The sequence below is a fragment of the Glandiceps talaboti genome, chromosome 11 (genome assembly GCF_964340395.1).
Source record: "Glandiceps talaboti chromosome 11, keGlaTala1.1, whole genome shotgun sequence".
In the NCBI taxonomy this organism is placed as follows: Eukaryota; Metazoa; Hemichordata; class Enteropneusta; family Spengelidae; genus Glandiceps; species Glandiceps talaboti.
In genome coordinates this window covers 815001-827121 of record NC_135559.1, presented here as the reverse complement: position 1 = coordinate 827121, position 12121 = coordinate 815001, and the positions used below count along the sequence as shown (strand labels likewise).

Below are 12121 nucleotides of genomic sequence, written 5' to 3'. Positions count from 1 at the left end.
TAAATCATGTTCCCCTTTAAATAACAGTATTTTCTTCATCAATATGTCCTACATGCTCTCCAGGTCTGTGGTCTGTCACGTAACCCCCTCCCCCATCCCCACCCAAAAGATCGTGTACAACCCGAGGAACAAACGAAGTCATTGAACGAAAATAGCCGTTAGCGGTGCTATGTACCTGGTAATCACCGAGGTTGTTACAGACATCGAAATGGCGACGTTCGTGAAACATTGAAAATGAAGGACCCGAATGATACATTTCATAATAGTAATCTGTGCCCATTAAGGTGTATTTTCCCCACACGTTCGATAATCCATAGATATCAGTATGAAATTGACTACAAAAAATGTTCTTGTCACATTACTGGTGCAACTCACGAATTGAGAGCTGAGGGGTATAGCTGGATCATGTAACCGTACCGGATGAGGGCGCCTCTCACATGTCGCATATTACAGACTAGACAAAATCACCTTTGCATCTTAAGTTTGAGCTTCGCGTCTTAAATCTTCAAAGAGGATTGAATTCAGGTGTTTTACAATAGATACCTCTCCGCAATGTACATTTTACTACTGACTCGGACCAATCAGTACAAATGATAAATTCATAGGCCCACTCTACGTGTATTGGACTGTAACCTCGTTCAAGTCCATCTTTGTACATTCAATGACGTATTTCCTTCAAGGTTGACTCAAAGTTGACAACAAACGAGACCAAACTGTTGATGAACGTAAAATATAATTTTATTCACTTTAGATATTGTTGATTCAACATATGTAAATTATTGCACGATTATCCTGGACTTACAATTGAAATTAATATTCCGATTCATATTCATTAAAACATCCTGCATGCTGGCGAATCAGTTCCTGGGACGGTCATAAATATCTATGTTTGCTGCTAGGGATCTGTCTAGGATTGGATTTGATATATCACTGTGTTTCGTTTACTTATATTTGCACATAGACTGTGTTGTAGTTTGTGTCAGAACTTTAGTAGATTTCTCGTACACGCTAACTTAGTAATTTTGTGAGCAATAGTCAATATTTTGAAGTGAGTTCTTTCGGGGAGTCACTGTCGTCAGATTCGACGAGAAGGCGCTATACTTCTAGCCAAAAAACATTGCTCAAGGCACATGCATCAAATATATGATAATTTCAGTCAACTAAAACATGTACGTGATTCATGGCATCCTGAAAATATCCAGACTCCAGAATTTATATCAATCTTTGTCACCATAGAAGAAAAATCATTGGTTATTATTCTGCTAGCATAAATAACTGACTTCTATACTGGCTGACAAATTGTAACATTAATTCATTAATTTGAAAATAAATACTTGGCAATGTTGTGTTTAAACTATTAACTAAAAGCATCACACAACCTGGCGATGTAGATCGCAGACTATGTTTTTTTTGAAATGCTCAAGACTTAGTGGTATAACAGTTGTTTAATGTCCAGTCGCAGTATTAAAGCACATATGGACAGTCAAAGCACATATGGACAGTCCCAATCATTTGGTAGTAGTCGTAAATGTGACCATTTTGAAAGTGATATTGAAGTCACTTCATAAATTACGATTAACGTTCTTTCCTTATCCGAAAAAGTGAAAGTACAAAAATAAACAACAAAAGAAACATGAAATAACAACCAGAGACACATTTTCCCACAAAATACGACTATTTTAAGGTCTTGAATATTTGGAACTATGTTCTTGCAATAATTCAAATGTGGATTAATAAAACAGAAATCATGTACACGAGTCTGTATTGTGTATTGCGTTTGTGACGTCACAAGGTGGTCTCTCTGTTTAGATGGTCGGTAATAGTTTTGTCACATCCAGAACGTTCACAATGAAATTGAAGTTTTGAACTACAGTTACATCTTGTGTAACATTCCTTCTGACATTGTGATTGCCATACATCACATTGACAGGACTGTAACATCAGTATATTTGCTTCATCAACGGAATGCGACACTGTACCGTTACCAATCAATGTCTTTCCTTCTTCATTCTCCTTGCTTGCTCGTTTAAATGCTTCAATCTCCAGTTCTTTTTTACCTGTACTCACCCTAATTTTCCGTACAATCCAAAATATTAAAATGTTGGAGGATACAAGAGCTACTGTAGCTAATAAAGTGGCAACCATTATTTCATTGTATGGTTTTTCGACTATCTTTTTGTCATTAATGTTCTTAAGGTTGGCAGATTTATTTTTTACATTGGATGCCTGGCCCGTCTCTCCTTCAAGATGGGTATGTTCGTAATCAACAGAGACATTTGTGTGTTTTTCTAGCGACACCTCCTCTATATTTTCATTGTTTGTCTGTTCATCGTCCACTGAATCAGTCACATTGTTCAATTCTGTCATCCTCATTTCATGATCTGACTCTGTATAGCTGACTGACACGTTCATGTGATTCATCTTGGAAATCTCACCCTGTGTCTGGTCGTTGTTTGGCATGCCATGGTGATGTTGAGAAAGGCACATAGGTATTACTGCAATTGCATATAGCAAAATAACTATGGTTCGTCTACCCTCCATCATGGTTCTAGTTCTGGAAGTTTCACACCCAAGGTGAAACCAGGAATTTAGTTGATGATAGCCTGTGCCCATAACACTATCTATATTGGGAGTAAGATACATGTATTCTGGAATGTGATTATCACATAGTCCGTGGACACTATTTTGGAAACGTTGTCACTAAATTCAATATTCCACTGACTGAGAAGTAGCACGTAGATGATCCAGTTGGAGTGCACGCATGAGGTCAAAGGTCCCAAATTGATCCAATGAACCACACTGTTACAAGGATATGTTGTGACCGGTCGTTGATCCAATGAACCACATTGTTACAAGAATCAACAATGACTTGTCACTGAACTCAGTACACCCGTAATTCTTACCTGCAAACAAGTAGAAATGCCAGGGGTGAAATTATAAACTTTAGGAAGGAAACATTTTATTGGACAGACGAAATGTGAAAACGTCATCAAAATAGCCACATACAATGTGAATATTCCATATTGACTATAATTGATGATTGTCCAACCTTCGTATTTGGAAAATGGCATTTAATATACCTTGACATTATAATCATCACTATAGCAACCCATGAACTTAAGTAGCAAAACACCTTGCACGAGGTAAAAGACATCCTATTAGCTAATTCAAACTCTATAGTCACTCTAGTTTGGTTGTACAATTCTTCTTCCTATACATTCCCATTACATATTCTGTGATAAATGTCATTTCCGCCTCCCACAATAAGCACTCCCACCTATCACTAGCATTACATTTATTATCATACTTTTCTATACCTCCTGAATATCAACTATTATATTTGACCATGTGTCTACTCAGTTGTCTTCATGGCTTTGTATAACATAACTGATAAGAAACCTTGTCAAATTCAAAATACAAAACGTTTTCACTTGATTAAAAATAGCAATCAAACCCACATAAATACTAATGCTACTGTTCATAAATTCAACAGCTATCGCTTTGAGTTGAAAGGATTTGACCCAGAGGACGGATTGTTTTAGAAATTCAACTGATTCAGAAAGAATCACTGGATATCCAAATACGTTTGTCACATCTAAGTATAGTCTATCTGGCTACGACTGTATTGATGTGCGTTGCTACTAGTAACAAGCTACAGACATGTTTGTACGTGCCTTGCTGTTTGTCAGACACCATACATCAAAGTTCAATTATAAATTACAATTGAAATAACGAAACCTGAAAACAAAATCTTACTAACACGGCTACATTTTATCGTTTGGTTCAACAAAAATCTTACTAACACGGCTACATTTTATCGTTTGGTTCAACAAAAATCTTACTAACACGGCTACATTTTATCGTTTGGTTCAACAAAATCTTACTAACACGGCTACATTTTATCGTTTGGTTTATCAAAAATCTTACTAACACGGTACATTTTATCGTTCGGTTCAACAAAAATCTTACTAACACGGCTACATTTTATCGTTCGGTTCAACAAAAATCTTACTAACACGGCTACATTTTATCGTTTGGTTCAACAAAAATCTTACTAACACGGCTACATTTTATCGTTTGGTTCAACAAAATCTTACTAACACGGCTACATTTTATCGTTTGGTTTATCAAAAATCTTACTAACACGGTACATTTTATCGTTCGGTTCAACAAAAATCTTACTAACACGGCTACATTTTATCGTTTGGTTCAACAAATATCTTACTAACACGGCTACATTTTATCGTTTGGTTCAACAAAAATCTTACTAACACGGCTACATTTTATCGTTTGGTTTATCAAAAATCTTACTAACACGGCTACATTTTATCGTTTGGTTCAACAAATATCTTACTAACACGGCTACATTTTATCGTTTGGTTTATCAAAAATCTTACTAACACGGTACATTTTATCGTTCGGTTCAACAAAAATCTTACTAACACGCTACATTTTATCGTTTGGTTCAACAAAAATCTTACTAACACGGTACATTTTATCGTTCGGTTCAACAAAAATCTTACTAACACGGCTACATTTTATCGTTCGGTTCAACAAAAATCTTACTAACACGGCTACATTTTATCGTTTGGTTCAACAAAAATCTTACTAACACGGTACATTTTATCGTTCGGTTCAACAAAAATCTTACTAACACGGCTACATTTTATCGTTCGGTTCAACAAAAATCTTACTAACACGGCTACATTTTATCGTTTGGTTCAACAAAAATCTTACTAACACGCTACATTTTATCGTTTGGTTCAACAAAAATCTTACTAACACGGCTACATTTTATCGTTTGGTTTATCAAAAATCTTACTATTAGTAACACGGCTACATTTTATCGTTTGGTTCAACAAAAATCTTACTAACACGGCTACATTTTATCGTTTGGTTCAACAAAAATCTTACTAACACGCTACATTTTATCGTTTGGTTCAACAAAAATCTTACTAACACGGCTACATTTTATCGTTTGGTTCAACAAATATCTTACTATTAGTAACACGGCTACATTTTTTCTAATAGTATGCATTCGTACACAATCAACAAAGTGATAAGAACAGTGTCGTTTCCAAGTCCCGGTGTTCTAGTTTCTCACTCATAATGTAACATACTATCATGTCATTTGTGAACGGTTTTTAATAATAATAGCGCTTCCGGTTTACTTCTATATAGTGGGCCTGTGTACTGCAGGCATTATGGGGCTTGACGTAAACGACTGAACCATACCCCGTAGGGTAGTATTACTAAACAGGCTATAGTCCACCTTTTAAAACCATTTATGAAATCGGACCACTTTGCGAAAACTCGACACTCTACAACCTTGACATTTGTTTGGTATACAAAGGTAGTGTTATTTTTCGATATGAATTTATTGCCGTTGGGGTCAGTTGAGGTCATAGTCCAGCTGTCGCTTGGTCTGTAATTTGCCTCTTTAGAGTTGACAAATGCGATCTAAAATCTCAATCTATTAAGATAACACAAGTTGTAGTTCGTGGTCCTAGCAAAGAGATATTGGCATTTTATTAAGCAACCAAAGGGTCTGTTAGTTCTTTCCTAATTAATGGTGTCTTTAGAATAAACCATGTCGTACCACGAAGAACCAACATGTGTAACAGGTGACCGAGACTACCCCCACACTATCGGGGGTCAAAGTACGGTGCTGACCAGGGTCACAGTGATTTGCTTATCGTATCATTATGGCGTGACTCAGTTTTATACCAAAATCAGAAACAATTGTAAAGATTATCACATAAACTATGTGTACGAAGTAGATTTGAAGTTTTTGAAGAGACTGATTTAAAAGAAACTTTGATGATGAAAATTCTGAGAATGATGATATTAGATGAGACTCCGACTCTATAAGAGAGAGAGAGAGAGAGAGAGAGAGAGAGAGAGAGAGAGAGAGAGAGAGAGAGAGAGAGAGAGAGAGAGAGAGAGAGAGAGAGAGAGAGAGAGAGAGAGAGAGAGAGAGAGAGAGAGAGAGAGAGAGAGAGAGAGAGAGAGAGAGAGAGAGAGAGAGAGAGAGAGAGCAATTAAAGTTCGCTGGCATACAATCGTGAGTTCCATTTATCCATTTCAGCCGGTCATAGACTTACCGCTTTTGGGGAGGGGTGAGGGGGGAGGGCGGCTGTCCGTGAAGTGTCTAATCCTCTATCTTTGGATGTGGTTTTACAAAGTTATAGAATTCGTTTGTCCTTACGTATTGTTCGAGGCTATAACGTGTACAAAGGTGACGTAATTAACTTACACGTACTAGATAAAGGGATATTTTCAGACTACGATCTACAAACCTGACAACATGGTCCACTAGAATTATGACGTCATAGGTACCTAACAAAACGAATAATGCCATGCTTACTGTAAATAAGAGACGCACTAATATTTACATGTAGGCAAACAATTTATGTGTAAGTATTATGTAAGAGGATTTTATATGTATATGTATACCACTCTGTGTACCGGCGTCTTTTTCAGATCACGTGTAACTTTGTGAATGACGACATTGGAAGAGATCTAGCCTACACCGTACACGTAATGTAATGAATGTAGTCTGACCATTTTAATTTCTGACTACAGAAACATTCAAAATATTTATTGTGCTGTGCTGAATATTGTTCGTCGTCGACCCAGACAACTTGAGAGACTTGCCTCAATAGTTCAAGTCAAATATATACATTATGAATAGTAAACGCCTAACCTCCAACCTTTGTCGGTACGTACGTGTGTGTGTGTGTGTGTGTGCATTGCCAACGCTGTGGCTGCCAGGGATAACGCTGTTTTTCATCAACCTACATGGTACATAACGCAGTGAATACTAAAATGTCATGATTCACGAGGTACTCAAAACGAACATGTAACCATTACTATGGAGAGATACAATAACAATGCATATAACTGAACAACAACAATACAACATGTACGTACGGTACACAGCTGTTTGACAATGACTGGCACATGGTTCATTCATATTGACTACACAATAATAACTGTGCTAGTATTTATAAATGTTATGGTTAGGCGTTGTGTCACCTATTTATTACCAGATCTATACAATATACGTTGTATATACGAACCATCGATTACTTACCGTTACTGTACGTACATTGCAGTATTGGATATGGTCTCAGAAGGCTAGCCAGCAGACAACGTTGCAGCTAGAGACTCTCAGTGGCATTGTGGGTAAGATTAATTGACCCGGATGTCAATAATAGTGTGTCGTGTTCGGACATAACTTACCTGAGTTCACATTTTGATACATCTTTGTAGCAACCCTGACTGTTATGCTCTACTCGTGCTCGTGATCGTCGACCATGACATCGAGGCTCTACAAGATTGGTTTGCGATGGTCAGGTCTTCTGGACGTCTTTGCAAGGACGTTCACTGATGAGGATGTGAAAAGGATAAAACAGTTTCTGTATGGCCTATATAGAACCGATAATCCAGATCTTGCCAAAAAGATAGAGAACATCGAAGGACATGATAACTTGTTCTACGAACTGCAAAAAGCTGGACTTGTCGATGAACATAATACTGAACTTCTTCAACATATACTAGAAGATATAGAGATCAATGTTTCACTGGTGAAGGACCTAAAGGAATTTGAAGAATACCGTGACCAGCAACTGAAGGAAACAGAAGATCTTGGCCCAGCAGCCCTTTCCACTTCTGCGAAATTGGAGCCATTTGTCGGACGGGAAAAGGCCATGAATGACATCGATGAGTGGTTGAATACACGGACAACAAACGTTCGTGGCGTGTGCATAGCGGGTCTGCCGGGTATGGGAAAAACACGGCTGGCCAGAGAGGCATGTGTTAAGGTGGCTATTGATAACTGGAAAGTATACTTTGTCGATTTGAAAGGAAAAGATACCGTAGACAACATCATACCAGCAATTATGAACGAAATGGATCTTACACGAAATGACAATGTGAAGCCAAATCCAGAGGAAGAGCGATCTCGTCTACTACGTGCTATAAAGACATACAAGAAAGGTAGCCATTGTTCTGTTATAGTCTCAGACCTCTGAGGTACAATATATACCTTTTATTATTACACATTGAGTGTTACTAAGGTCTCGAAGCTAGTACACTGTGCACGGTTTATATTTATATAATCAACTCATAGAATTTGTCTCTTCAATGGTAAAAAACGGAATGGCATCATACATGTACGCTTTAGGTAAACTAGTCATGGAATCTAAGCATATCGACCATGCTTGAAGTCGATGCCCTTAGATTCTAGGCTAAGTTTAATATGCACAACAGTCTTCACGATATACATATACTCAGGGAAGTTCACTTTGCTAATCTCAGTATACCACGGATATCGAACTGTGTAAGGCATAATGTGATACAGCTTACAGTTGAGATAAAGGAGCTGCAGGTGAAAGATTTTGTAAGTAGCTTTCAAAATAAATGAGACATACCCACTGGTACAGAGAGACTAAGATAAATGGACTTAAAACAATTTATTAAATTAATAGTTATTAGACTAAATCAACCAGACACCAGTAAAGTCATGTCATTGTATTTCTACTTTCCTAGCACAGTGTTGTGTAATAGAGAGACACTTTATGATTTATTAATGTCTCTATGTTATAAATACATGTTTAACTTTGTAATGTCATGTATTCTTTGTAGGGAGAGTGGTCCTATGGTTGGACAACGTGGATAAACCTTTGGAACCAGACACAGAGCATTCTCCAAATATTTTTCGGAAAGAATTCCTTGAATTTCTTGACGAAGTGATGAATTTGAATAACCCAAAGGTGAAACTAATCATCACAACACGATTCGGCCTTGTAGTAGGCGAACCTGGAGAGAGTATCCCAAATGAGCCCACCACCACGTCGGCAGGAAAGTTTGCAAATTTTCTGACAATACGCCTAGATGCCATGGAATATGCTTTGAACTTAGAAGAAGCAAGTCAGTACATTCTAGATTACAGTACCATGAAGTCAATCAGTAAAGACGATGCTCGGGCTCTCGCGAGACAAGCTGGAATGAACCCACTCCTAATGAAACTGTTTGTTGGCTCTTTAGTTGGTACAGATATTACTGCTCAAGATCTCCTCAAATCTGTAAGATCGAGCCCAGCTGATACCTTGAAAGAACTGTGCAAGGGAGGTTATGTAGCAGACAACCAAATTGAAGATGGATTTCGACAAGTCATTGACTTATTGAGAGAGGAGGAAATAATAACTCTTATTATGCTAACTGTCATACCTGGGTCATTCACTGTAGAAGCTGCAGCGTATATACTGGGCGAAGAAAAAGACAAAGATTTTAACATCTTCAAAGCTAAAAATAAACTTCGAATTCTTCAAATGAAGAACCTGGTTGAAACTAGTGAAACTACTCGACAACAGGAGACCTCATCCACTAAACGAAAACCACGGTATACTGTTCACTTTTTAATACGAACATTTATTGGTGATGTCAAAATCCAGGAAGATGCAAAATTTCGACAGTACTATGATGCTGCTGAGAAGAGGTATGTCAAATTCTATATGAAGAAGATGAAGAAGCTAAACTCACTTCTAGAAAATGATTTCAAGAAGGCTGTAAAGCAACAAGAAGAGGACGCCACCAACCTGCGTAACGTCATCAACCTTATCAAAGATAAAGCAAATGTTTATGAAAACATAGAAGAAGTGACGTCATTGGATGATATCATTGATATTATGTTGAACAGTAGTGAACGATACTTGTATTACAAGAAAAGAAGTGCAGCTGAAAAGAAATCAGGTCACATGGTAAACTTTGCTGTGCTAAGGACTTTAGAAGTGATGCAATTGCTAGACAGAGGGCACTCTATCGAAATGTTATGTCCAATGGTGGAAGAAGCAATAAACATTTTGTTAAACTTACCAGCAGTAGAAAGTAAAGAGGTACAGCTTGCCCTCACACGATGTTATCACTGTATGGGAGATATATTCTTTGAACGAGGGGCAGCACGGGAAGCGACTCAATGGTTGTCGAAGGCCAAGGAGAAGTTGTCAAAGTTCCCGACAGAAAAGGATAGAATGGTTAGTATCCTATCATCCATCAGCGTCTCTACACACAAAGCATCAATCAATGAGTCCAAGCGAACTATCGAACCATCGGGAGTAAAACAAGCCCTGAAATACGCTAAGGAAGCCTATGATCTAAGAGTTGAATTGAGTGGATCTGAACTTCATTACGAAACACCTACCGTGATACAGAATATGGCTGCTTTCCATCACGATCTTGGAAATTACGAGGAAGCTGTTGATCTTTACAAACACGCCCTGAAGATTCTGTACGATTTGAAGTTAACAGGTACTACCAAGGGATTCTCAATCATGAAGAACATTGCAACGTCCTACAGGAAATTGAAAAGGTAACTTTTGATTAATTCAGTGAATTTTTGGTTTCTTTTCTGTATATCTTCTATACCAATGAGAAAAGGAGAAAAGTTGAACAATAAATGATGGGTGGTATCGTAGTTAATGGAAAAAATCACACAATAGGTGTTATACAATTTCATCTCCCTACAGATTTGATGATGCATTGGCGTATGCCACAACTGCCATGGATGGACGTAAAGAACTTCTTGGAGACACTCCTCAAACAGCAAGAAGTGTGTATATGGTTGGAGCCGTGTACATGGAGCTTGAGAAGTACACAGAATCGAAAAAGTTCTTGACAGAAGCATTGGAGATGGAAGAACGTCTATGGAGGTCTGGTAAACCACACAGTTCTGACTGGGATGTCATCCAGGAAAGGTTAATCCAAGTTTGTGAAATTGTGGAAGTACCAGAAACAGAAATGTTGGAATACAAACATAGGATTGAGGTTTGTTGAAAAACCATTCTCTTGTCTGATTGCATACATACATACATACATACATACATACATACATACATACATACATACATACATACATACATACATACATACATGTACATACATGTACATACATACATACATACATACATACATACATACATACATACATACATACACACACATACACACATACACATACACACATACATACATACATACATACATACATACATACATGCATGCATGCATGCATGCATGCATGCATGCATACATACATACATACATACATACATACATACATACATACATACATACATACATACATACATACATACATACATACATACATACATACATACATACCAAGTTTGTGATTAATTTTAGTGGTGTTTAGACATCTGGTTTTCATGTGATCAGAATTTAAAATCATTGTGTTTACTGATAAATTGATTTGATGTTACGAAGACTTTATAAGACGTTATCGATATTTCGTTAGCTACCATGATAAAAGATATATCACATGCACGTTATCGAAATATTGTTTTTATACTACCTAAATCACCAATGCTTTGCAAACAATATTTGCTGAGATTAGTGAATTCGTATATATTTCAGGAGGCTGAAGATGAAAGCAATCATGGTAAACCAGCACCGAGGAGAGAATTTCGACAGAACGGTGATGAATCATCATCTGATGAAGATGGTATGATGGTATCCTTAGTATTTATGCATGTATGATGCAAATTATTTCGTATACAGTCCCTTGGAAAGATTGGGTGATTGTTATGCTTTGAAAAATATAAAAAATTTCACGACTGTCGCTTGTGCTTACTACAGTTGAATACAATGCTATTAATGAATTACTGTCAAACCAGTCAGGTTTAGTGATACTGACTGCCTAAGATAATACGTTTGTAAGATGAAATACCTAGACTCTCTCACAGTCCTCGAAGCTTCGCATAAATAGCAAAAACTTGGGTTGTTTTGTATGTATCTACTGCATAATTGTACTCGTATACTAGTATCCCAGGATCCCTAGTCCTGTACTGTGCGCCCTCATCGATCACATACAGCTAACATTTTGTTGATGTGTTAGGCAAAGCTCCGAGCACAGTACAGGGCTAGGGATACTGGGATACTAGTATATGAGTAAAATTATGCAGTAGATACATATAAAACAACCCAAGTTTTATCTATTTATGCGAAGCTTCGAGGACTGTGAGAGAGTCTACGAAATACCATGCTTGAACAAAGTAAATGTTTTTGTCTATAAAAGTTACAACAAAGACGATTGTAATGT

The 12121-nt window shown here is 37.3% G+C and overlaps 1 protein-coding gene and 1 long non-coding RNA gene across 2 annotated transcripts in view; one reads left to right on the top strand and one right to left on the bottom strand.

Moving 5' to 3' along the window:
- Nucleotides 1-745: 745 nt before the first annotated feature.
- LOC144441968 (uncharacterized) lies at nucleotides 746-10043 on the bottom strand. Its single transcript, XR_013481603.1, has 3 exons — nucleotides 9880-10043; nucleotides 7246-7389; nucleotides 746-2903 (listed from the first exon to the last, which is right to left on the bottom strand). It is a non-coding gene; the product is annotated as an uncharacterized LOC144441968 (long non-coding RNA).
- A 174-nt stretch (nucleotides 10044-10217) lies between these two features.
- LOC144442624 (uncharacterized) overlaps nucleotides 10218-12121 on the top strand; it is a 3114-nt gene continuing 1210 nt past the window's right edge. The window contains exons 1-3 of the mRNA XM_078132004.1: nucleotides 10218-10372; nucleotides 10530-10827; nucleotides 11437-11524. Of these exons, the coding sequence (XP_077988130.1) occupies nucleotides 10218-10372; nucleotides 10530-10827; nucleotides 11437-11524 (541 nt within the window). The remainder of the gene's footprint in view (nucleotides 10373-10529; nucleotides 10828-11436; nucleotides 11525-12121) is intronic.